The 22,639-nt window shown below is 45.9% G+C and overlaps 1 protein-coding gene across 1 annotated transcript in view; it reads right to left on the bottom strand.

The window, feature by feature from the left end:
- Nucleotides 1-22,527, bottom strand: part of T265_02496 (hypothetical protein) — a gene marked incomplete at both ends in the record, with an annotated part of 27,731 nt that extends 5,204 nt beyond the window's left edge. The window contains 3 exons of the mRNA XM_009166759.1: nucleotides 1,296-1,600; nucleotides 4,754-4,815; nucleotides 22,479-22,527. Coding sequence (XP_009165023.1) covers nucleotides 1,296-1,600; nucleotides 4,754-4,815 — 367 coding nt within the window. The remainder of the gene's footprint in view (nucleotides 1-1,295; nucleotides 1,601-4,753; nucleotides 4,816-22,478) is intronic.
- Between the last annotated feature and the right edge of the window lie 112 nt (nucleotides 22,528-22,639).

Below are 22,639 nucleotides of genomic sequence, written 5' to 3'. Positions count from 1 at the left end.
GGGTTTTGTTCGGGGACCCTGACCCTAGCTTCTGACTCAAAAGTCTGACCCACGAGGCAGTGGGAGAATGTAGGGTTTTCTTTGGGGACCCTGCCCGGAGCCGATGACTCAATAGTCTGACCTGCTCGGCTGCAGGGGGTTGGCCTAACCCGAGGGCGCAGGGAATAAGGCATTACTGTCTCATTCCTGATGCGGCTGCGCACAGCAGGTGCCTTTTGAGCAGCACCGGGCTCTTTGGTTTTAGAAGTATTTCGACCGTATCGGATAATGCGCCGGCGGTCACGGTCAACCGTTGGGCGATCGGAGTGTGCGGTTTTTGGGGCCGACCTTTTCTAACCCGTCCTTCCTCGGGGAAGGCAGCATCGCTGCTTCCATAAATATGGACATGCTGGTCGCCTGGGGGAAACACCTTACTGCCTTCACACTCCTGTCGCAGAGGACAGTACGACTTTACCCCCAGACCGCCTCGTAGCACGATTACTCGTAGTACGGAGTCTCGCTGCTCTTGGTCTGGCTGCTCCCCTTTGGCCTTCCTGGCATGGTTGCACCTTGTGGAACGAAGTTCCAGCCAGTGTAGCCCGCGGGATCATTGCAGCACTGAAACCCGACCACCACGTCAAGGTGGCAGCTTTAGGTCGAGGGGGTCTCGACTGCTTGTATCTAGGCTTAGGCAACTTGACAGTATCACAGCCCTCATGGTTCTCTCGGTTGACACAACCGCTAGGTACCGAAGAGGTGTTAGAGCTGGACGATTATTATACTTATCATTAGTGGATCGGTATCCTGACAATCAATCTATTCAGGTGAATACAGGACCTGGAATCCTGCTCTCACGAATACGTAGTCACTCATTAAGCACCATGGTCATTAATTAGCAAGGCCTGACAATTGTGGGGCCACTGACAACAGCCTGAGTTGTTAAAGGCACGCTCAATACCTCAAAACGGTCTGGAGCTAATTAAGACCTATGCTCACACCACAACAGCTTCCAAAAATCTTACAGATTATTGCGGTCTAGTTGTTCGCCGTACACATCCAGACATTTAACTGACCATTTGGCTAACAAACAGACTATGTGCATGCCAAGCGAGGAGGCAGAACAATTCGAAGGAACGGAAGTGGTTGGAATGACAGATGGAAGTAGGGAGAAGGAGAGATAGGAAGCGGAGAAGGACCGGGTGACTTAATGATTGACATCAGTGCAGACGTTGGGAAGAAAAAAAGTAAATTTATGTAGCACCATAGAGCACACTGAATTCCGTTATTCCATAGGTTCGCTATCAAAATCCACTTACGATTAAGAAAGTCCACAACATCAATGTCGTCCAAAGTACCATCTAGCTGAGCTGCCAAAGGATGATGTGAATGCAGTCCAGGTAGCCTTGGTTGGATTCGTTTCATTATGCGTTTTTCCATCGCCAGGCGAAGTGGGGCGTGCAAACCCTCTGTGGCTGCGAGTGATTTCATACGCTGTTCTTCACCGATACCTTTCGCGATGGCCTCGGCCACGGGGTGAGGATAGTCGACAGCATTTAAATTGGATGATAGGGTAGCAGCCTGTCCACTTGTCCAGGGTGTAGGATGTATTGGATCACCAAGTCTGTGAAAGTAACCAAATGTAACGTAGGGCACTCATACGCAGAATACCTATCAAAATACGGATTGGAAGATAGTCGACGAGGACGAAGGGAGAAAACAATCAGTTCATAAAAGGGTAGAGAAATTCGGGTCGAACTTAAGGCACTCGTTTGTGTTTGCACCAAATCACGTTAAGAAAGCTTTATGCATATTCGACCGTGGGTGTGATTGGCCTTGCTTAACTGCCCAGGTTATAGAAACTGATAACATGACATTAGAACAAAATAATCGGGGCATTCAACTGTTCACTAGTAGGCACGGTCGACTTGTCATCCGATGTATGTCTTCGCGTTCTTGGTGTAACACCGTTGGTGAAGCAAATAATGTCGCCGTACGTCCACAGGCACTTGTAAAAATTCGCACAACTTTTAGACTTTCGTTGAACGGAAGTCAAAGATATAATGGACTGCAGGCAGTACGAGTGATTTTAGGCAAATCTAACGAGAAAAAGAGCGGATAGGATCTGTTTTTAGGATGACATTGTGCAACATCAGGTAAGTTATCTTGCAGTTGTCCTTCAGTCACATTCGAAATTAGTCAATCTGTTATGTTTCTGGTCGAAACATTGAGATATCTCACAGATTGTGCTGCACTTTAGGGAAATGCACCTATCTGGGACAACAACTAGCGTCAACCTACTCACGTCTTCATTAGACTCAGAGATCACGTTCCAGAGATCAAGCTCCACACAGGAAGATAAAGATCATGATAGAAATCGAAATTTCTGAATAAATAGAGTGATTCCCGATGCTTGGTTGATAAATTGGAACACCGAGTTATCCCCGAGAAAAAAGGGTGTCGCTCATTACCCAACGTTGCGGTTCCCACAAGGTTTTGGGGCACAGTAAAGTAAGATTGCTACTATACGATAAACGTAGGAATAATTCGCACTGCGAGAATGTATTGCAGAAAAAATATCATCCGTCTGCTCAACTCAGGAGGAAAACACTGAGTTCACTGGACTTCTTCAGGCTGTTACACTATAAGTGTGTTTTCTTACACTGTGTAGATTGGAATTATGGACGTCAACGACGCAGCAGAAAGCTGTCAACAATTTTACCCCGGATTATCACGAGCCAAAAACTTTGAATTTTAGGTTAACTGCAGAAGGAAAGCAAGAAATAAAATAAGGCTGAGAAGAAAAATACACTACTGATCCAGAAGAAACGTCTAGTTTTGTCAATCGAGACTAGGCACTTGGAGATATGGGACAGGTTTCAGCGTCCGTAAAAACCACAGCAGAATATGGGAATGAGCCAAAGTACTCCGCAAATTCCACGCGGTTTGGAAGGGACAAAGAAACAAACCGTAACAGATGATTTGCTTGGAGGAATACTTCTATGTACGCAAGACTCATCCGTATAAACATTGCATTTTTGCTGTGGTGCACCAGGCCTTCCGACCAGTTTGTGCACTCGTTATATGCTACTCCATTCGATACGAGTAGTCAGGAATCTGGAGATAAATGCAATAACCAACTCACTGGCTAGACCTTCAGGCACAATAGAGTCAATGGAACTGTTGGTGCTCAACGCCTCAGCTTTTCGACATACAGCCCTATGAATAGGTCGCCATGTTTGTCGACTTTTATGATGGATATAGAGCCGACCGAATAGAGCATTAAATTAGTGGTAATGTCGGTTACAAGTTCTTTCAGCTTGGCATGGGTGATTAAATCCTAGGATCGATGGGCTGCGGAGACTTATCAATTTGGACCTTGGTCTTCCCGTTCAGGATACTTCACTTCGAAACTCCTCTTGAGTGTGATCTACAATTCTGTGGGATCGTGTGGGTCAGTAAGAGCTATGACGTTTTGGTTAGGGAATAAGTCTACGAAGATTTTTGGTCGTTTTGGGATATGTAGCTTAGATCCGAGCGACTATATTGTTGATTCCTATTCACTGATAATCGCACATAGTCATGCGCAAACTAGGCTGATTTCACAAAAGCTATTTAAAGAAATCAGGTTTGTGATCCCGAAAGCGACTTTGTGTAACGAGGGACTAGCATATGGCAACTTGACCAGAGACATGTCATCACGGGCGTTTCCGTTTGGCCTTCAGTGGCGATTCGACAAATTCACTCCTGTAGACGTCCCCTTGGAGAGTGCACTTTGACATGCAAATGACAGCGGACATCATCATTTCGCCTGACAAGATTTAATAGTCACGCCCACGCACTACAGAAACTGATTGTGTTTAGTTCGTAATGAAGTTACTATAGTGCCGTAAGCATTGGCCTGAAAAAGGACACAAGAAGGACTCTCGTGTCGAGTTATAAGTCCTATAAGATGAACAGGCATTGACTAACTCGAAAACTGCGAGAGAAATAGAAAAAGACCGGTAGGAAATACAAAAAATTACTCTCCTGCCCTCAATGGCGACCGTGAAGCGTAATAGATAAGCGGTGGATCAGGAGAGAGAAGACGCACCATCAAGATAGTTCAGGTGTTAAGTAGTAAGCACCAGGCCGAAGTGTACACTACCAAAATCCACCGCCCAAATAAGACTAAGTAGCATGCCAGCCTTCAAAAAGAAAAGTAAAAGCGATGGAAATCAAAGGATTGCATCTAGCAGAGAAGCACTGATAACCTGCCCGGAAGAGATTGCTTATGGAAGGGAGAGTCAGGAGTGCGTAGTTAGAGACGTCTTCTCACTTCCAAAAACTGTATGAGAATGCCGCGTGAGAAGCACTGCGGCAACAACCTGATATCTGTAGCCGTAACCAAGAAACCCAGCCACAATGGCTGAGGTGGAGCAAATTAGTGTTTGGCGACACTAAACGACAGCTTTGTCATTCGCAGAAGATATATATGCAACCAAGTTACTGCCTTTAGTGTAAAGAAACCGACTTCGACCTTCCCACCAATAACAATGCTCACAAACATCTGAAATCCACCCCTTCTCCCCAATTACACAGGCTACTGTAAGCCTAAACTACTCACCATACCATGGGTGAACCAAATTAACACTGATTAAACCTTCGTGCAGGTACCGCAATAGAGTGGTCTCAAATAAGAGGTAATCCCATCGACAGGAATCCTAATTTTATCCTACATGATTCAAGAAGGTGTGGACTGCAAACGAAAGAAGTGGAGCGGAGATACGCAGCGTACCCAGTATACAAACACGGTCGCACACCAAATTCCGCACGGATATCCCGATCACGAAGATCCATCTAAAATAGAGAAGACAGCTACAGAAATTCGGAAATATAGGAAGACGGTAGACCATACCTCTGAGTGTTAACGAAAATGAACAGCATGGGCCCAGTATATTTTGAAATAGCCGACTGGGCATTTTGAATGGGGAGAAACAAAGCAAATGCCTCTAGCATCAAGGACCGTTCCAGCCTATTTGGTAAGAGTAATCCTGAGATTCTTAGTTTTTTTTCAACCCTCAACAGCCCAGACTTCTGGGATAGTTGAACCAACTAGCAGGCAATACCCACACCCGTCCGACTGCCTACTGATTCTAAATTCCTGATCAATGAACGAATCCTAGAAACAAATCGGAATTTCCACAGGCTTCGAAAGTATAACGAGCATACTCTTGAGGCACTGCCAAACCGTTTAACTCGAGCAACACCCATCAGGATATGATAGTGCTTAACCATGGTGTGATGCTTCATGTACCTCGTGACCAACGTGACTATGCTGTTAGTGCGGAACTCGCAGTTTTCCATATCAGGTTGGTCGATGGATAGAGAACTGATCAACACCGTCTTCTGATCCTTCAAGCTGGGGATTGTAACTAGTCATTTTCTTAATATAATGCACTGTCATTTCCTGTCAAACATTGTGGCTTCCCTCTCAGGCTTTCAGGCAGAAGTCTTTGGCTGAAGACCATCATGTCTAGGTTTGAAGCTTACAATCAAAAACGGTGTCACGCCCCATCAGCCATCGCCCGACGTCATCAGCCCGATCCCCCTACTTGTCACATACAGCAGGGTGGGTAGCCAAAAGCGAAATACTACTGAAGCCCGTCTTCTTTTTCTTTCACAAACGTCTCCCTCTCCCAACCTTAATAATACTCTTTTTGTAAGTCCATCCACTAGGAGTAATGGCCCCATTCGTCATGTACCAGACCTGGCCGCAACATCTGCGGGTCAGCCGGTGCCGACAGCTCCATGCATCTCGAAATCGATCTTTAAGCGCCCAGTTTATCTGCTTTCTAATAATGTTCGCATTCGGAAGTAATTAGGACAGCATGGTGTTCTTGTTCGCTTAGTGACTGCCCCTTTAATCTTCACCCGCTTCCAGTTGCGCACCTCTGGCGATCCAGGCATCAGTACGTTTCTACGCCACCCGGTGGAAAGGTCCCTGCCGCTGACAGTCACCTCTGAGTGGTTTGATTGACAAGTGCGGTGGAATCTCACAAGGGAAAAGTTGCTTGTTGTGTCGTTTAACGCACGTGAATACGCCTCTTCAGACGGTGGTTATGACAGCATCAAGGGTGGTTCTTACATGTTGAATGCTTGCTACACCAGGATAAAAACTCAGATAGTGTTGCGGCTGTTAGAGGTTTAATTGCATAACTGGAGAAAAGTTGCGTAACTGAGGCACAGTCAATTTGGATTGAAGAAAGGTTACACACTACTTGAGCTGTATCCGACTGCACTGTTTTTATACAGAACTAAATTTCAGAGCAATCAAAATCATCTGGCCACATGCCGCCCTTCAACAGCGAGTCGATCACGGACCCAAATGGATAACACCACTATCAGTCCCCGATGGTATGGACCAATAACTGGCTGCCACTCCTTTTTGGACACTTGAGTGGATCTTACATTCGTCTGTGCTTGGCTGGAGACGTTGCAAGAAATGGCGGCTAATCGATGTCAGTGGCGTCATTTTCTTTCAAGATTGTCTGACTGAGCGGTTGGAGGAGTAGGCACCTCAGAATGATATATATGACTGGACGAACCTTATGGTTGTACGGTAGTGAAGGAGCAATGCCAACGCTTATTTTGCTGTCGTCGATGATGATTATGGTGATAATGATGAAAACTCTGTGATAGGTTCGACTTAGAAAACTCATTATTGGACACCTTTCAGAGCACTTGACCTTGAACGTTCATCTGAAGGTTTGGTGTTAACCGGAGGCAACTGTCTTGCGAGATGGCTCAAGTGGTTAGAGCACGAATTTACTGACCAGAAGGTCCATGGTTCGACCTCTGCCTCTCGACTCTCCCTGTCTAGGCTTAGGCAACCTCACAGCATCCCAGCCCTCGTGCTTCTCTAGGGTGGCATGGCAGCTAGGCACCGAAGGATGAGACAGCTGAAGTTTTTTTGCAAAAATATTAAGCGATGTATTGCACAAGGATCGGAGCGACATTCAAGGTGTCGAGACACTTTCCCTGACTGCAAGACTTATAAAGTTTAGAACTCCTAGGGTTCACTAGGTATGCCCAATTCCCCGATTTCAGGAAGTTCTGCTTAATACTTAGATATTAAATCATCGTTTCGCAAACGTAGATAGTATTAGCTCGAGGTCCAAACGAAGCCCTTAATTATAGCATTTATCGATCAAGTGTGTGGCGCATAAGCCACCGTATGATTCGTCAATAATCCACATACTGAATTTTCCTCAAATGATACGATACTACCGTCAATATATTATAAACAAGGGACTCAATTGAGCTTCACCTCAACAGTAACCTAATTTTCCAATAGGCGATTAACTTCGCATTTGTTCCATTTGGTATTCTAGTGACAAATACGATTGATGTATATTCGGGGACCAGATAAACTTTATCACCATCATCACTGTCAGCTGTAAGAACCGCGAACTTGTCGTACGATTGTTGTAGCTCCCAAGGTTTCGTTCATCGATGATTTGGGAAGGTGGGGTAAGTAACTCCACATTGGAAGCGGGATCTGATGAACTGGTACATAAATACAGGACTGTCAGCAGACGTTTAATTGGGGGGTTGGAAAGGGAGCTATGCACTGAAGGAAATAGCTTAGATGCAGGAGCTCCACTTAGAGAGCGACCGAGCCATGTCTGATAACTTCTCTAACCATTGATGTATACTGTTTCTGGGTCCCCATCCAGAGAGTTTGCTGGTTATGGCTTTTATACTTCGCTACCAAGTAACTGTTTGATCCCCTCTGTCTAGTTTCCACCCTTCACGTGGTTGTGCGAAAAGAACCCTACGAGGAAGTCGGTAGACTGGCATACGCAGCACGTAGTCAGGCCAGCGCAACCTTCGGAGTGTGACCACTTCATCTATCGTGGGTAAGTGATTTCCGAAAATCATTCGACGTACTTCCATATTATTGATCCGGTGTTCACATCTGACCTGGGCAGTGCTCGGGAGACATCGATGGTCAGCACTGAAATAATTTTGATGTCCTTATTGCACAGTGGCCATGTTTCTAATCCGTATAATAAAATGGACGTACAACAACATCGCAAACTCGACTCTTGACGGATAAGTCGATGTCACGTCTATATCACAAGTGACGCAGGTTCACAAAAGGTGCTCTGGCCTTCCTAAGCCGAATAGGGATATCATCTCTGGCTAGACTGCCGGGACTGATACAGCTCCCCAGGTGGGCAAATTAGCATACTACCTCAATCACCTCATCCGCCGACATGAGATTAGGGTTCGAACCCGTTCGGTCGTGCAGCAGCCCTTTACAATTTGCGGGTGTGGAACGAATGCCAAACCGTGAGGCGGAATTATTTAGATTATTTAATATTGTTTGCATTACCCCGGGGTCAGATCCAAGAACAGCTATGTCGTCTGCGTACTCGACATCTGTGAGAGAATGACCTGGGAACACTTCGACCCCACAGGCATTAAAGGCTGGTAGTGACTCTCCCATAATCGTATCAATGGCGAAGTTGAAATGTGAATGTGAAAGAGGACACCCTTAACTGATACCACTTGATGTGGCGAACTCGTAGGCTTATACACATCCACGAGAGATGGCGTACAGCGCCCTAAGGAGGGTCGAGAATTTGTGGGGAACACTTTTGCTCCACAGACATTGCCATAGTGCCTGACGGTCCACAGAATCAAAGGCAGATTTCACATCAAGAAACACACCCAATGTTGGTTGCTGGGAGTAGTGTCGCTGTTCCGAAATCTGTCGGAGAGTGAAAATGTGATTGATGCATCCTCTTGTGGGATGGAAACCAGCTTTTAACGGATCTGTCTCCATCTGTCAACCTTCCAAGGATAATACCAGAAAGCACCACAGCTACCATGCTAATGCCACGGTGGTATTCACACAGCGCCCATGTATCCTTTTTTAGGATAGGAATGTCGACATGCCACGTTCTGCAGGCAACCTCTCTTCACTCTAAGATGCCAAGATGGTCTTCGCATGACGTTCATGCGCCGTTTTTGAAAACTGAGATGACGGTCGAGGAGCTCCACTCAACTGCTCTTTTGTTATCGTCCGAAATTTTCCGCATTATGGCCGTCATACAGTTCACCAGGAGCTGACCACCTTTTTAGAAAAAAGTGGAGTTCAGACCACCCATGCCAGGAGTCTTGTCGCCTGAACGAGTGACATTTCACAAGCTGGATATCTGTTATTGACGACGGGCTGGTCTCAGCCATACAACAAAACAGCCCGTGGTGCATCCTGATACACACGTTCCTTTGAGGTTCAAGGCCATACCGCTTTGCCGCAATAGGTGTCTCAAGGTGGTAAACACAAACCGAGCCTAGCAGATTCGTGTACCGACCTCATCTGTCACACTACAATCGGAAGAAATACAACTTCCAAGAGGCGTAAAACGATTCACAACTTCAAGCGCCTTCCCCTGGATTGTGAGTGGCGTGTTTGGTGACTGCATTGTCAGAAGCATAACCTTACACTTTGTGGGTGTAAAGTGAATACTTTGGTCAAAAAACACCTACGGCTTCTCCGCTTCGAAGGCGAGAGCGATGTCGTCTGCATAGTCCAGATCGACAAGGCTATCGCCAGAGGCTGTTTGAACACCGGGGTTTTGGAGGCCTTTCAGCGTTTGTCTCAGTATCTCATCGATCACGATATTGAACAGGAATGGAGAGAGTGGGCATCCCTGAAGGACACTGTTTTGTGTACAGAGTCCTCTGGAGAGCTGTCCTTATAATATCACAAACCCGGAAGTCCGAGACAGCTATATGCACTCGGTATTTCTTCTGCTGAGGTTACGGTAGAGTAGAACCACCTAACCACCAGTTTCACATTGCATTTGGGTGACTTATTTTAGGTTTCCTAGGCCCTGGTGACCGGCCTGCGTGACTCAGTTGGTTATTATGCAGGGGACTATACTCTCTTGCCTATCGTGTAGACTGTAACGATGACGATATCCCGACTGCGGTCCAGCTTCAGGTGTCACGAGAAAATAAAATGTTCGCCTGATATTCTATCAGAACAAGCCTTCCTGAAGAGCTCCGCCCATTGGTGCCCATTGCGGCAAGGTTCTGACGTCAGGAAATACCACCTTAATTAAGACCCGAAAAGGAACTACCGAAAATGTCGGTCCAGCAAGTCAGTTTCTTTGTTGGCACTGGCCTGCCTCAATTAGTCAGCAGTCAGTCGGTTTTCTAGAGGACTGCCCAAACGTGACTGTTCAGGCAATTTGTGCCTCTCTAAAAAGCTGAATAATGCTGCCCGCATTTTTAATGGTCTAGGTCACATTATAGGTCAAAGTTGCACAAGAGTTTTCAACTTGCGCTGGTTACTTAGGTCAACTACTATTCGTGAAAGTATAAAGTCACCTTCGAACGACCATGTGGTGATTTTTCACCATGGGACTCAGAAGGGATGAAGCTACAAGACGCCTCCCTTACAAGAATCAGTACCATTCAAATAAAAGTAACTCTGCAAGCATCCAGCGCAGTCCTTGGGTCACCTGTAAGTGGTCTAGAGTTCTCACCCAAGTTTTGAGGCGATTGGCTTAAATAGACGTTGATTAATCTGGGCCCCAGTACCGACTCCTGGTGTTGCGCTGTCGATGATGAATAACAAAATAACGGTCACCGCAAACAAACTGGCCAGATTACAGCTTGTTTTGAGGCGCAGGTAACTGCCAGGGAGGGAAGAGGGGTCGTACGTAGCAAGACAGCACACTCCTTCAAGGTTATAGGATAAACTCCATGAGGCTCTGGACAAAAGTTTTCGTGCTTCTCGAATGAGGGGTCTAGCCTATTATGCGAGTGCCACTAACCATTGGCGAGTCGAGTCCCGGGGTTCGCATCCAAGGAGGCGGCATTCGTCAATCCGATTGACTTTACTGGCTAGCGTTTCAATGCTTTGTCGAGTTGTAGACTACCTACTTCTCGATGACTTCTACTTAGCACAGGGCTGGAAGAAGAGCTCTGTAAAACAGACGGTCTTGACATGGAAGGTACAAGTCCTAACCAGCGCAACGTACGAAACGTGAATAGCTCATCAACTATAGGACGATTTCCTTTTTCTCAAAACCAACCGGCATACCCCAGCATTGCTGAAAGGATATTCTCACCAGACCCGGTCAGAGCTTCAGAGGCACCAATGGTCAAATAATAGCATTCTTCGTATGTCCTCTGCATTCTCACAAAGCAGTGTGGATGGCACTAACCTCGGGAGACAAACTGGTGTCACGAGGGCTATGAGTGTCAGTGGTTGGTAAAAGCTGCCCTAGCCATCTTGAATCAAGAAGTAATCCCTTCGTTTCAGAAGAGCTTGGTAAACAATCGGTAGTTTTTATTTGGGCAACGTTTCGCTTTTGACACAAAAGCTTCATCAGGACAAGACAACAGGTCACCAAATTGACCAGAGAGACGGGGAACCAATCAGTAAGTCCTCTTCAAATTAGATCAGTGTTGAGTGTCAATTAACGGCTCTTGTTGGCTAGTGTGGGTGCCACACAGAACCAAGGACTGTGTCTACAAAATTAAGTGTAACGACTGCACCAAGGTCTATATAGGACAGACGGCCAGGGAAGTACACAGAATCGGAGAGCATAGTGGAAAAATAAGCAGGCCGCCGAGAAACGCAGATGAATATCAAGCGTTACTGAAAGACTCGGCGACTGCGGAACACGTACTGGATACGGGACACAAAATAGACTTAGAGAATGTTGAGGTTTTGAGGCGAGGACTACGGTCCACGTCACACAGACTGATCGCAGAGGCGGTAGAAATCGCCAAGCACCCCAGTGTTAACAGAAGGGAAGGCGCGGAACTGGCTACTGTGTGGAGAACGCTCTTGGGTCACTCGAGCTAACACGTGTTGGCGTGCGGTCATCAGAAGGAAGAGTGGTCATCATCTGAACTCCACTTGATCTCAACCCCCCTCAAACTAAATCATCGGAGCGCTCACAAGCCCACAAAGACCAGGAAAAATCTATCAGTGGCACCCGAGGTGAATCATCAAGTGAAGCACCCTGAAGTGGAAGATTAAGGAACGAAAAGCGATCGGAACTAATTTAGAACCCCTCCTACCCATCAATTGAAGATTTTGGCACCCACACTAGCCAACAAGAGCCGTTAATTGACACTCAACACTGATCTAATTTGAAGAGGACTTACTGATTGGTTCCCCGTCTCTCTGGTTAATTTGGTGACCTGTTGCCTTGTCCTGATGAAGCTTTTGTGTCAAAAGCGAAACGCTGCCCAAATAAAAACTACCGATTGTTTACCAAGCTCTTCTGAAACTATGACTTCTCAATCGGTTCCAAACTTTTTTCAGTTAATTGAAAAAAATGAAGTTATCTCTTTCGCAGCCAGTTGACCGGTACTTGAACGACAGCGCAGGTAAATAAATCCATCTGCCGCGTCGATTGGCTTATCCACAAGCATGAGGTTTGAGTTTGATCCGTTTCGTAACAGCACTTTGCAGTTGTGAAGAGCATACAAAATCGTATGGCAGAATCATCTGGGTTAAGTAAATTGGTGTGGAGCCATGAGGGACCTAAACTAAGAAGATCAATATCGTCCGCGTATTCATTGTGTGAGCGAACGGCAAAGGAGGAATTCGGTCTTGAAGGTTGAAGGAAAGCCACTTCAAGCAGCATGTCAACGGCGGAGTATGTGAGGGACGTTGAGAAATGGCAGCTTTGTGTTACACAACAGCATATGGTGAACGCATGTGAAAGCCATGGCTTTCACATTACATCTGCAGATGTAATGCACTTCGCTATCATAGGGGTTCATACACAGTATCCTAACCCACTGTATAAATTTAAAAGGAAGAGAGAGAATCGCATCGTAAGGCTTGATAAGGAGGAGAGGTCAACAAAACATAATAACGACATTTGCATCGGGATACGCATCCCGCTACTCCTAAGGTTCCAATAGCTGTGAACCAATCAAAACCACTGATGTGATTGGTCTGCAAGTCACTGCGGGAGCTTTGTCTTACACAACAGCATATGGTGAACGCATGTGAAAGCCATGGCTTTCACATTACATCTGCAGATGTAATGCACTTCGCTATCATAGGGGTTCATACACAGTATCCTAACCCACTGTATAAATTTAAAAGGAAGAGAGAGAATCGCATCGTAAGGCTTGATAAGGAGGAGAGGTCAACAAAACATAATAACGACATTTGCATCGGGATACGCATCCCGCTACTCCTAAGGTTCCAATAGCTGTGAACCAATCAAAACCACTGATGTGATTGGTCTGCAAGTCACTGCGTAACTCGACAACTTGGCGGATGCAGGCTGCATGGTTTCCGAGTGTGAGGGTCGAAGCCGTACTTTGCAGAAATTATCAACGCGCAACAGATTACACGTTACTATTCTTAAATTTGGGACTGTAACCCATAAACATCGGAGTAACTGTGGGAAAAAATCAAATGATTTTAAAATTATTCACTGAGCTGAATTTTGAAAAAAAGGGCATCGCATCCATAAATATGAATACAGGTTAACTGTGCACCCCGTAATTAAGATAATTCCTTTGGTGACAGATTTTTGCTGGTAATGTTAAAATAATGGACACTCGGGTGGCGGATTTTTAAATGAGTTCAGGTTCAGTTCGCTTGATTTCGAACAGTTTTGCTTTTCTTTCCACAACAGCATTGAAACAGCTACTGAGGTCAGCAATGACTTGATGCTACCCCCCCTCAAATGGGCTGATGATAGAATGCTGATTGGACCAATCAAATTGCTGATTGGTCCTTTGCCACATACCCAAAAACGAGGCGACTAAGCAGACAATTTGAAAACGCACACCTTCAAGGTTATTTTAATTTGATTCAATGTGTGCAACTCAAATGAGTTTGGAAGCCGGACACTGTTGGTAGTGGCCGGGTGGGCACTCCCAAAAGGCCAACCCAAAGAAAAAGCACACATCAGAGGATCGCCCTCCGGCGTTGTGAAAGCTGGCGCACATCAGTCCTAGGGAGGAGGCGAGAAACAATCTTCCGCATGGCCAGGTTTCACCCGACTTAAATCTTATTGCTAAACTGATCGTGTTTATCGAATTGCAAAACACGCACCGACGCAGCTGGCCGCGAGGATAGATCGAGGCTTCTATTCAATCAGCAAAGATTCCCCGACTACCAACGACAGCGATTCTCGGGAGTGGAGAAAGACCTCCAAATATGACAGCGCCTAATATGTGTGGAATCGTATTGACGCGTCATCACGTTACGCAGTGGACTTCTCCACAAACAATTCATAAGTTCTAAGCTGGATTGGGACAGCTACTTGGAGAAAAGCAGCTAAGTCAACCGACAGATCAACCATAGGCTTCAATCCCGATTTCGGCGACTGGTGCGAAAGCTCCATAACAACCGAAAAAGCGAAACTCTACCCTCCATGCGAAAGCTCCATAACAACCGAAAAAGCGAAACTACTACCCTCGAGCTTCACTCCGTCAAAAGCGGCCTCTCCAATTTTGGGCACGGTTGTCACTTAAGAGCCCGATATCCAAAGCCACAAACCTGACAACAGTGTGTCGGAAAGTCCTACGTACACCGAGTTATCCGTGTTAACATCGGACGACTTGGCCGTCCGCACAAACACGTAAGGAAGGTGACTGGGTCAAATAAACCGTATCCGACATACCTGTGACCTCTCCGATTACAGATCGCTTGGTTTCCCACCTTCAGGCGCAGCAGAGATATTGTTGGAGTGGTTGCCCATAAACTGCCTCGATTTTACCAACAAACTTCATGATACTGAAAAGTTAGTTTGTCTTGAACATGCGTCCATAACCGTGCTTACAGAAACCCACCTCACACCAAACCTCTCTGGTGCGGAGTTCTTGATAAAGAGTTGCTCCATTTTCCGAGCTGACTTGAAACGTGGGGGCATGTGTATGCGTGACTCTTCGGAATCGCTCCTGCAACTTTTTAAGATACACTGTGCATTCAAATCCCGCTACTTGAGACCGATTCACTTCTCGACGTCGTCTCACATGGCCCTCCAAATGCACAGGAAGATGACCAGTTCCTTGTACAAACCCCTGAACTAAGCGTCTCCGGGCACCACTCTACAGATCACTTGATGATGGGTGACTTCTACGCCCTCAGGGCCTCTTGGAAGGAGAGTTAGCGCATCGGATCTGGTGGATATGTTGTATCCACGCCTGCCAAAGTTACTGAACATGACGCTTGGACTCAACATGTCCTCCCCAACCACTAACAGCGCAGACTGACTGCCATCCCTGCTGGATTTGATTGGCGAAGAATATTTGGTTGATCAAGGGGGCACAGCGACTACTGTGTGCTGATGTTTGGTTGCGTATGTTACCGTGACAGAAACTCAGAACCCAAAAACTAGATTCCAAACTCTTGCCGTGTAAACTTCTCGGAACTGTGTAGCTTTCTCGACTAATTTAAACTGGGAACAGCTGCAGCGGAAAAGTTGTACAGCACCATCGTCCAGGCCTGGTGTTCGTCCCAAAAAGACCGGTGCGCACTCAAACGCACCAAAAGCTATATGAAGGGAGTCGGTGTCTTCCGGAAACGAGGTGCAGACTATTCTTCAAAAGATAACTGTGGGGGGATGGGAGACGAGCTGTTGTTTCGTCAACTCCGGGTCCTGGTTAAATCGGAAATTCAGCAAAAAAACATACGAAGACAATCCACGATGATAGACATAGTTGGAAAAAAGTAAAAATATTCTGCTCAAATGCATGAGACCCACCGAATAAATAGAAATACCGCTCTATCATTGAGGGACAGAAACGGAGAACCAGCAAGCACCTCCCTTAATGTTGTATCTGAAGCTCACATGGAACGCTATGCGGGTATGTGTTATGCCCCAGCGTCCTCATCACATCCAGTCCTGTCAGGACTTGAATACTCAAGGCTTCTAACCAACTTGAACTCCACGGAGGAAGTACGTGGACTATCACACAAGACAACCCCGTCGCGTGGCCTGATGAGGTCTCTCCAAGGATCCCGATGACAATAGCGCTGATCCTAACGAAGAATTTTTATCAGTGTTTCATCAGTCGCCCAAAGGGGATAGAGTTTCTTGTTCTTGAATGAAAGCTAATCTATAAAAGCCAATCTATAAACTGGTGACCGACTGTAACCTGGCAGCTGCAGACCTGTATGCCCCAATAGCGTCCCAGGCAAGGTGAGGAAACGCATTCTGGAGCGGGCCATCCTGGATCACCTCGTCACCAACAACTTGATATCCCCAGTTAAGCACGGATTCCTCCCAAACCGTTCTTGCGTGACGAATATGTTCGTATTTATGGACAGCTTAACCCAAGCCGATGAAGAAGGGTTCATATCGGGTGCCATTCTTTCGGTTTCTCAAAAGTAATGAATAGAGTCCCACACTTCTCCCTGTTCCATAAACTGAAGTCTTACGGGATTCGAGGAAATACCCAGCACTGGATCAAGACGTTCCTATCAGAGAGAGTATTCCAACTGAAGGTAGGCTCGACTTACACTTCTTCAGCGTGGCCTCCAGTGGATTTCCTCAAGGATTCGTTCTGGGACTACTGCTGTTTCGGATGTACGTCAACTACCTTCTCGATGATCTTCCAAGTGCACGTCTACTTTTTGCAGACGACCTAAGATCCTAGAGTTCCAGTGCCGGTACCCTCCAAATGGATGTAGACTCTGCAAAGCAGTGGTAGTTGGACAGACGTTCCCTTGAGTGGCTAGAAGTACGTCCACATGTCTTCCGCGTGAGACTGAGCGAAGGCCTTTGTCGTGCATGCGGACAATGGACCAGGAGACATCGCGAGGACAGATGCCGAAATGATTTACATATCTGGCTCTTTTCAAACATGTCCTTCTCAGCGCGCCGTGAGAAATCGTTCCAAAAGCATTCACCGTTTTACGGATGATTCGGTGCACCTTCTGCCGCTTTACTCGGATGGACTTCCAAATACTCTATGAGGTCTACGTCATACCGCTTCTTGAATATACCAACCAAATTATCTACTCATGACAAGAAAGATGTAACTGTCATTGAGTGTGTCCAGTGAGCTGCTACGACAACGGGTGCTGGCCTCTAAATCGTTTCGCCGTGCTTGACCTTTTTCCCCTGGAGTATCGTCGCCTCGGAAGGAACATAATTCTTGCTTATGCACCGTTTGAACAAGTCTTGACCAACAGATTTTTCACCGTTGACCCAGCAAACATACGGCGGAAACATGGTAAGAAGATATTCAAGCTCAGAGCACACACTTTCATTAAGCAAATATTTTCTCACTTCTAGTGGTACTTGCGTGGAATCACCTTCTTCGACGGTTGTCCACGTTCCGTTAAGAACCCCGCTCAAAGCACCACTAGACACTTATTCATGCGAGCCTTCGTGCTGGAAGCAAACTGTATCGCGCTGGGAACTTAGAGGGCAGTGCCACACCCTTTTCCACTTGTCTTTCAGGTAAATGACAGCCACCGAGCGACAAGAAAAAAACCGGCTCGAAAAACTTGGACGAAAGCCCGAAACTTGCGTATCAATCCGTGAATCCTTGAAAGGCTCTGTGTTGGGATCACTTCTGTTTCTGATCTACGTCAATGACTGCTCTTTCGCTTATGTCACAGCAAAACTGTATCTCCGAGGGACGCGTAATGCCAGAACCAGAAGGCAAAACAAAGTCGGAGCTGGTTTCCATGTGGCACTGTTATTGTGAGGTATAGTTTCACAGAGAATACAGACCTCGACAGTGAATACTCGTTCACAACAAACGGTCCACTCGGACTATGAAGCTACAAGCTAAAGGAACAGGGTTTCCACGCGAGACAGTCACACGTGCGTAAGGTGGACCACAAAATGGCTGAATGACTTCAAGGTCAAATGAGTGAAGGGCAAGGGCAAAAACATTTCGTACGCACACACTGAACACGAAGTTGGGGCGCGAGTTGAAAATAGGGACAGGAGAAACGTGGGAAATTTCGAGTGTCCAGGGAATGGACGATAAACTGCCCACCAAGCTCTCCAGGTTGACTCAGCGAACGTCCCGGTTCTTTCACTCTACCTATGCTCAGTTGCTTTCTTGGGTAATAATAATAACACTTATTCCAAACTGGTGGGTGACATGCAGTCAGGCATGATCATAATGTTACAGACAGAATAAAGCGTGACTAGCAGGATTTGCTGGTATTGGGGATTGTGTAGAAAAGGGACGGTCACCGTAACTACTGCTTTTGTGGGGAATATCAAACTGAAGCAAGACCAGACCTTCAGATCTGAGGGTCGTGAGCAAAACCCAATCTAGGGAAGGCAAAACTACAAGCACCTTATCTGACACATGACAAGAAAAACTGTAAATTAAGGAAAGTGAGGAACCAGGCCAACAAATGTGGTGAAGCAGTAGACTTGGCGTAAATCAGCCGTTTCGTTTGAACTAGAAACTAAAACCACCGCTGAGACCTCGTGGCCCTGGACTGTTAGGCTTATAGACAGGGTCACTAAAAGCGTGAGAGAGATAAAGTGGAGTTATTAGCAATGAGGATACATGCTAAGAGGAACCTCAGAATCAAGGTATACAGTGAAACTAGAGACTCAATGAGGTCGCTCTTGTGGGGGGTCGGGTTGGTGTAATGTACGGGTTGTTGTGTGCTGTGTGTTATCCACCGTCTTTAGGAGCTTCGAAGACAGCATAAGGAATGTTGATGTCCGTAAACAGTCTCGAACAATCCAAATCAAAGAGAATTTTCCTGACCGATTTTTACATGTCAGGGCGAAGACTGAAGTGTTTGTGATGTAGTGGTCTGGCTACCCAATAAGTTAGTTTACCAGGAGTGTGTGGTAAAGGAACAAAAATGATTACGCTAGGTTGGGTATACAAAAATAAAGAGATCAGATGGAACAGACTCACTAACGGTTGTTCCCTTTAAAATAGTTCGTCGGTCAGGCATGATCATAATGTTACAGACAGAATAAAGCGTGACTAGCAGGATTTGCTGGTATTGGGGATTGTGTAGAAAAGGGACGGTCACCGTAACTACTGCTTTTGTGGGGAATATCAAACTGAAGCAAGACCAGACCTTCAGATCTGAGGGTCGTGAGCAAAACCCAATCTAGGGAAGGCAAAACTACAAGCACCTTATCTGACACATGACAAGAAAAACTGTAAATTAAGGAAAGTGAGGAACCAGGCCAACAAATGTGGTGAAGCAGTAGACTTGGCGTAAATCAGCCGTTTCGTTTGAACTAGAAACTAAAACCACCGCTGAGACCTCGTGGCCCTGGACTGTTAGGCTTATAGACAGGGTCACTAAAAGCGTGAGAGAGATAAGGTGAAGTTATTAGCAATGAGGATACATGCTAAGAGGAACCTCAGAATCAAGGTATACAGTGAAACTAGAGACTCAATGAGGTCGCTCTTGTAGGGGGTCGGGTTGGTGTAATGTACGGGTTGTTGTGTGCTGTGTGTTATCCACCGTCTTTAGGAGCTTCGAAGACAGCATAAGGAATGTTGATGTCCGTAAACAGTCTCGAACAATCCAAATCAAAGAGAATTTTCCTGACCGATTTTTACATGTCAGGGCGAAGACTGAAGTGTTTGTGATGTAGTGGTCTGGCTACCCAATAAGTTAGTTTACCAGGAGTGTGTGGTAAAGGAACAAAAATGATTACGCTAGGTTGGGTATACAAAAATAAAGAGATCAGATGGAACAGACTCACTAACGGTTGTTCCCTTTAAAATAGTTCGTCGTTGGCCCAGGTCAGCGAATAAACAATAAGACAACTATGTTGGTCCAGAGGTCTTCCTCTGAACAGTTCCCACATATAATAGATTCCGAAGATGTCTGAAATGTTTTGGTACCAGAGTTAGTACATGAGACTCGCGAATGGCCGCTGCAAGCGCGAGCGAAATCAGAAGAGAGAGTCAAAGCACGTGACCGCGCTTGTATTATGTGAAATTGTACAAGTGCGTGTTTTTGCAGTTTTTCGTATTCAAACAAAAAACGATTATGCAATTGATGAAATACGTAGTGTTATAATGGAAGTAAAATAAAGGTACAGAACGTCACAGTGATTTAGCATCCTTTCCAACCGGAGTTTGTTGGTGGTGCCGCTCACGAACAAGTTTTCCATCAGCGATCCGACAAATGCGGTGTTGAGTGGAATTCGCAAAAGTTCTGTGAATACCCTGTGTCCCAAGTTAGCTACGGTCTATCTTGAATTAGAAGTTGATGAACCAGATTTCGGGCGTTCATCTTTCGACAGCTGTACTGTACGGAGTTAAATCCTAGAGGTGGTAAGAGTTCTCGGTCTGATAAGAGTCTAACAACAGTCACCAGTATTTGTAAATTTTCTCCTTAAGGGCAGCAGAAATGAGCGTGAATCGAAAGCAGCGGCGTAATCAGAAAGCTACAGGCGATGAACTAGAAGTCATGGGTGTTGCGGTGCAATGCAATTATTTTACAAAGTTCGTCCTTCCTCAAACTCCCGATCGTTCATCGCATCGTCAGATGCACCTCATTTACCTTTGCTATGTCGTTGTCTCTCCAACAGCCGGAATTCAACTTTCCGCTCTTATCCAGCACACACGTCAGAGCGCAGTATATGAGCCGAGACAGTATGCCCGCAGTTGATAGGTATGGGATTCCCTGGTCGAAGTTCACGTGGGAGTACCAGGTGACGGATATGATGATAAAGTTCTCCGTAACAATTTTGAATGATGATTTCGCTCAGATGAATTCCCCCGTGAAATGAAAATTCGTGACCTGGTTTGAGAAAATCGCCATCACATCAAGACGAATGAGGTCCTCCAGTATCGATATGACGAAAAAGTAGAAGGATGAATTGACGTTTTCACGAAGTTCCATCACCTGGCCCACCTAAAAAATGATCGTGTCCATGTAACATGTGGAAAATTGTACGGAGACCTTCATTTCAGGCCGCCAGCTTGAAAGTAAAACATGAACTATTGGGATACTCCAACATCCCAGTATCTGTGACAGTAAGTAAAGCTCGTCGTGCGGACAGCATTTTCAAAAGGACAACTTCGACTAATCTTGTCTCTTTTGTTCACAGCAGAGGAACATGAAGTAGTGCTTCATATAACTTCGTATTTTAAAATGTTAGTATAAACACGTTATGTGTTCAAACATGTGGTGTAAACAGTTCTTGGTGGTGATCTGCAAACACCCACCACCTGTCCAAAGTACTGAAACCTCCAATTCTGCTTTCTAGGCTGCTCAGTCGGATCTCCCTGATGAACTCCCTGATAGGCTTGTCGCATTTCTTAGCTCAACTCGGAGACTCGACTGAATGTCTCGCTTGAGTCTCCCATGGAAACCGAAATTATTCGCAAATGAGTGCAATCTGGGTTCAAGTATAAGACAAGGTTGACGAAAACTTATGGACTGCACATACCTGATGAGCCCCAAGAAGGGCCAAACCTGTTGTGGGCTGTCGACGGTTCAAAGCTTGTTTCACCGACCCAATTGATCAACCTATCCTATCACAGTTAGTTGGTATCCACAGAATCCAAGTTCTAACATGTAGGATAGAAATCCCCAAGTCTGAGCAAGCATACATAGACCTATCTGACCATTGTTGTCAAATTCACTCTTCCATCAGTATCACTAGCGAGTCGTAGGAGTAATATAAACAGACCAGGGATTGAATCTAATTCGATCCAGCTGAAAACCTCACCTACTTTTGTGTCATTCAAAGCATGATTTTGAACCCATTGCCGTTCATGGAGCTCACGTCCAGTCTCCCAAACTCACCTAACAATCGGCTATCTTTCGCTTCACCTCAAGTGGTGCGCCAACTTTCTCTCCTGATGTTTCCCATCTTTAAGCGCACGAAAAATCCTATTGTCACATTTAGGCAGAATATCAGTTATTAGTGGCTCGTTGAGCTGTCTCGTGGATTTCGTGCTGCAAACAGCTGATTAGAGTCATTATGATCTGGCCTGATAAGATCAGGGATACGACAGCAGCCAACAGGACTTGAAACTGCAACCAAGAACGAAAATCAAAAAGGCTTCTTGTCTCACCATCTGCCAAGACTTTGAAGGATCCTTGTTGGTAACCACACTGGTTAGGTGCCTGTTCTATCCTACCAGCCAGCCCGGCTTACTCAACACGGCTGCGACGACCGTGAGACACACTATTAATGGACGGGGACGCAGTGGTGAGTCGCACCGTCCATCCATCTCCAGTGCTGCGTCATAACAATCAGTTCATAACAATCAGGCCATAACAATCAGTTCATGTCCTGATTCTGATTCACTGAGCTGATCGGTAGACGTGATGCCCAAGCATGGTGTTTAGTGGACGAGGGCCAGTGTCCACCGGCCGGGAAGTGGTCTGATAGACTGTCTAGTACGCCGTCTACTGCCTATCTGACAGTTGTAGCGGACTAGGACCTTATCAGCGTGTTCGGATAAATTAACAAGCAAAAGTAACCGATACAAAATCACAAAATCACAATAGGAAAGGAATGAGTAGTCAAATGGGGACTCACGAATGTATAGGTCCAATAGTCCACTACACCAGTACAAATGCAGTAACTTGCTGTGAAAGGAATTATTCACTTGTCGAAAGTTCCCACAGATGGTTCCGCGTGAGTGATATATTCCACGGTAGGAAAATTATTCACGGCTAAAAAATGTCACAGGGGTTTAT

Source organism: Opisthorchis viverrini (assembly GCF_000715545.1).
Source record: "Opisthorchis viverrini unplaced genomic scaffold opera_v5_32, whole genome shotgun sequence".
Taxonomy (NCBI): domain Eukaryota; kingdom Metazoa; phylum Platyhelminthes; class Trematoda; order Opisthorchiida; family Opisthorchiidae; genus Opisthorchis; species Opisthorchis viverrini.
Note: the sequence above shows the minus strand (reverse complement) of the source record. Positions and strands in the feature narration are given on the sequence as shown.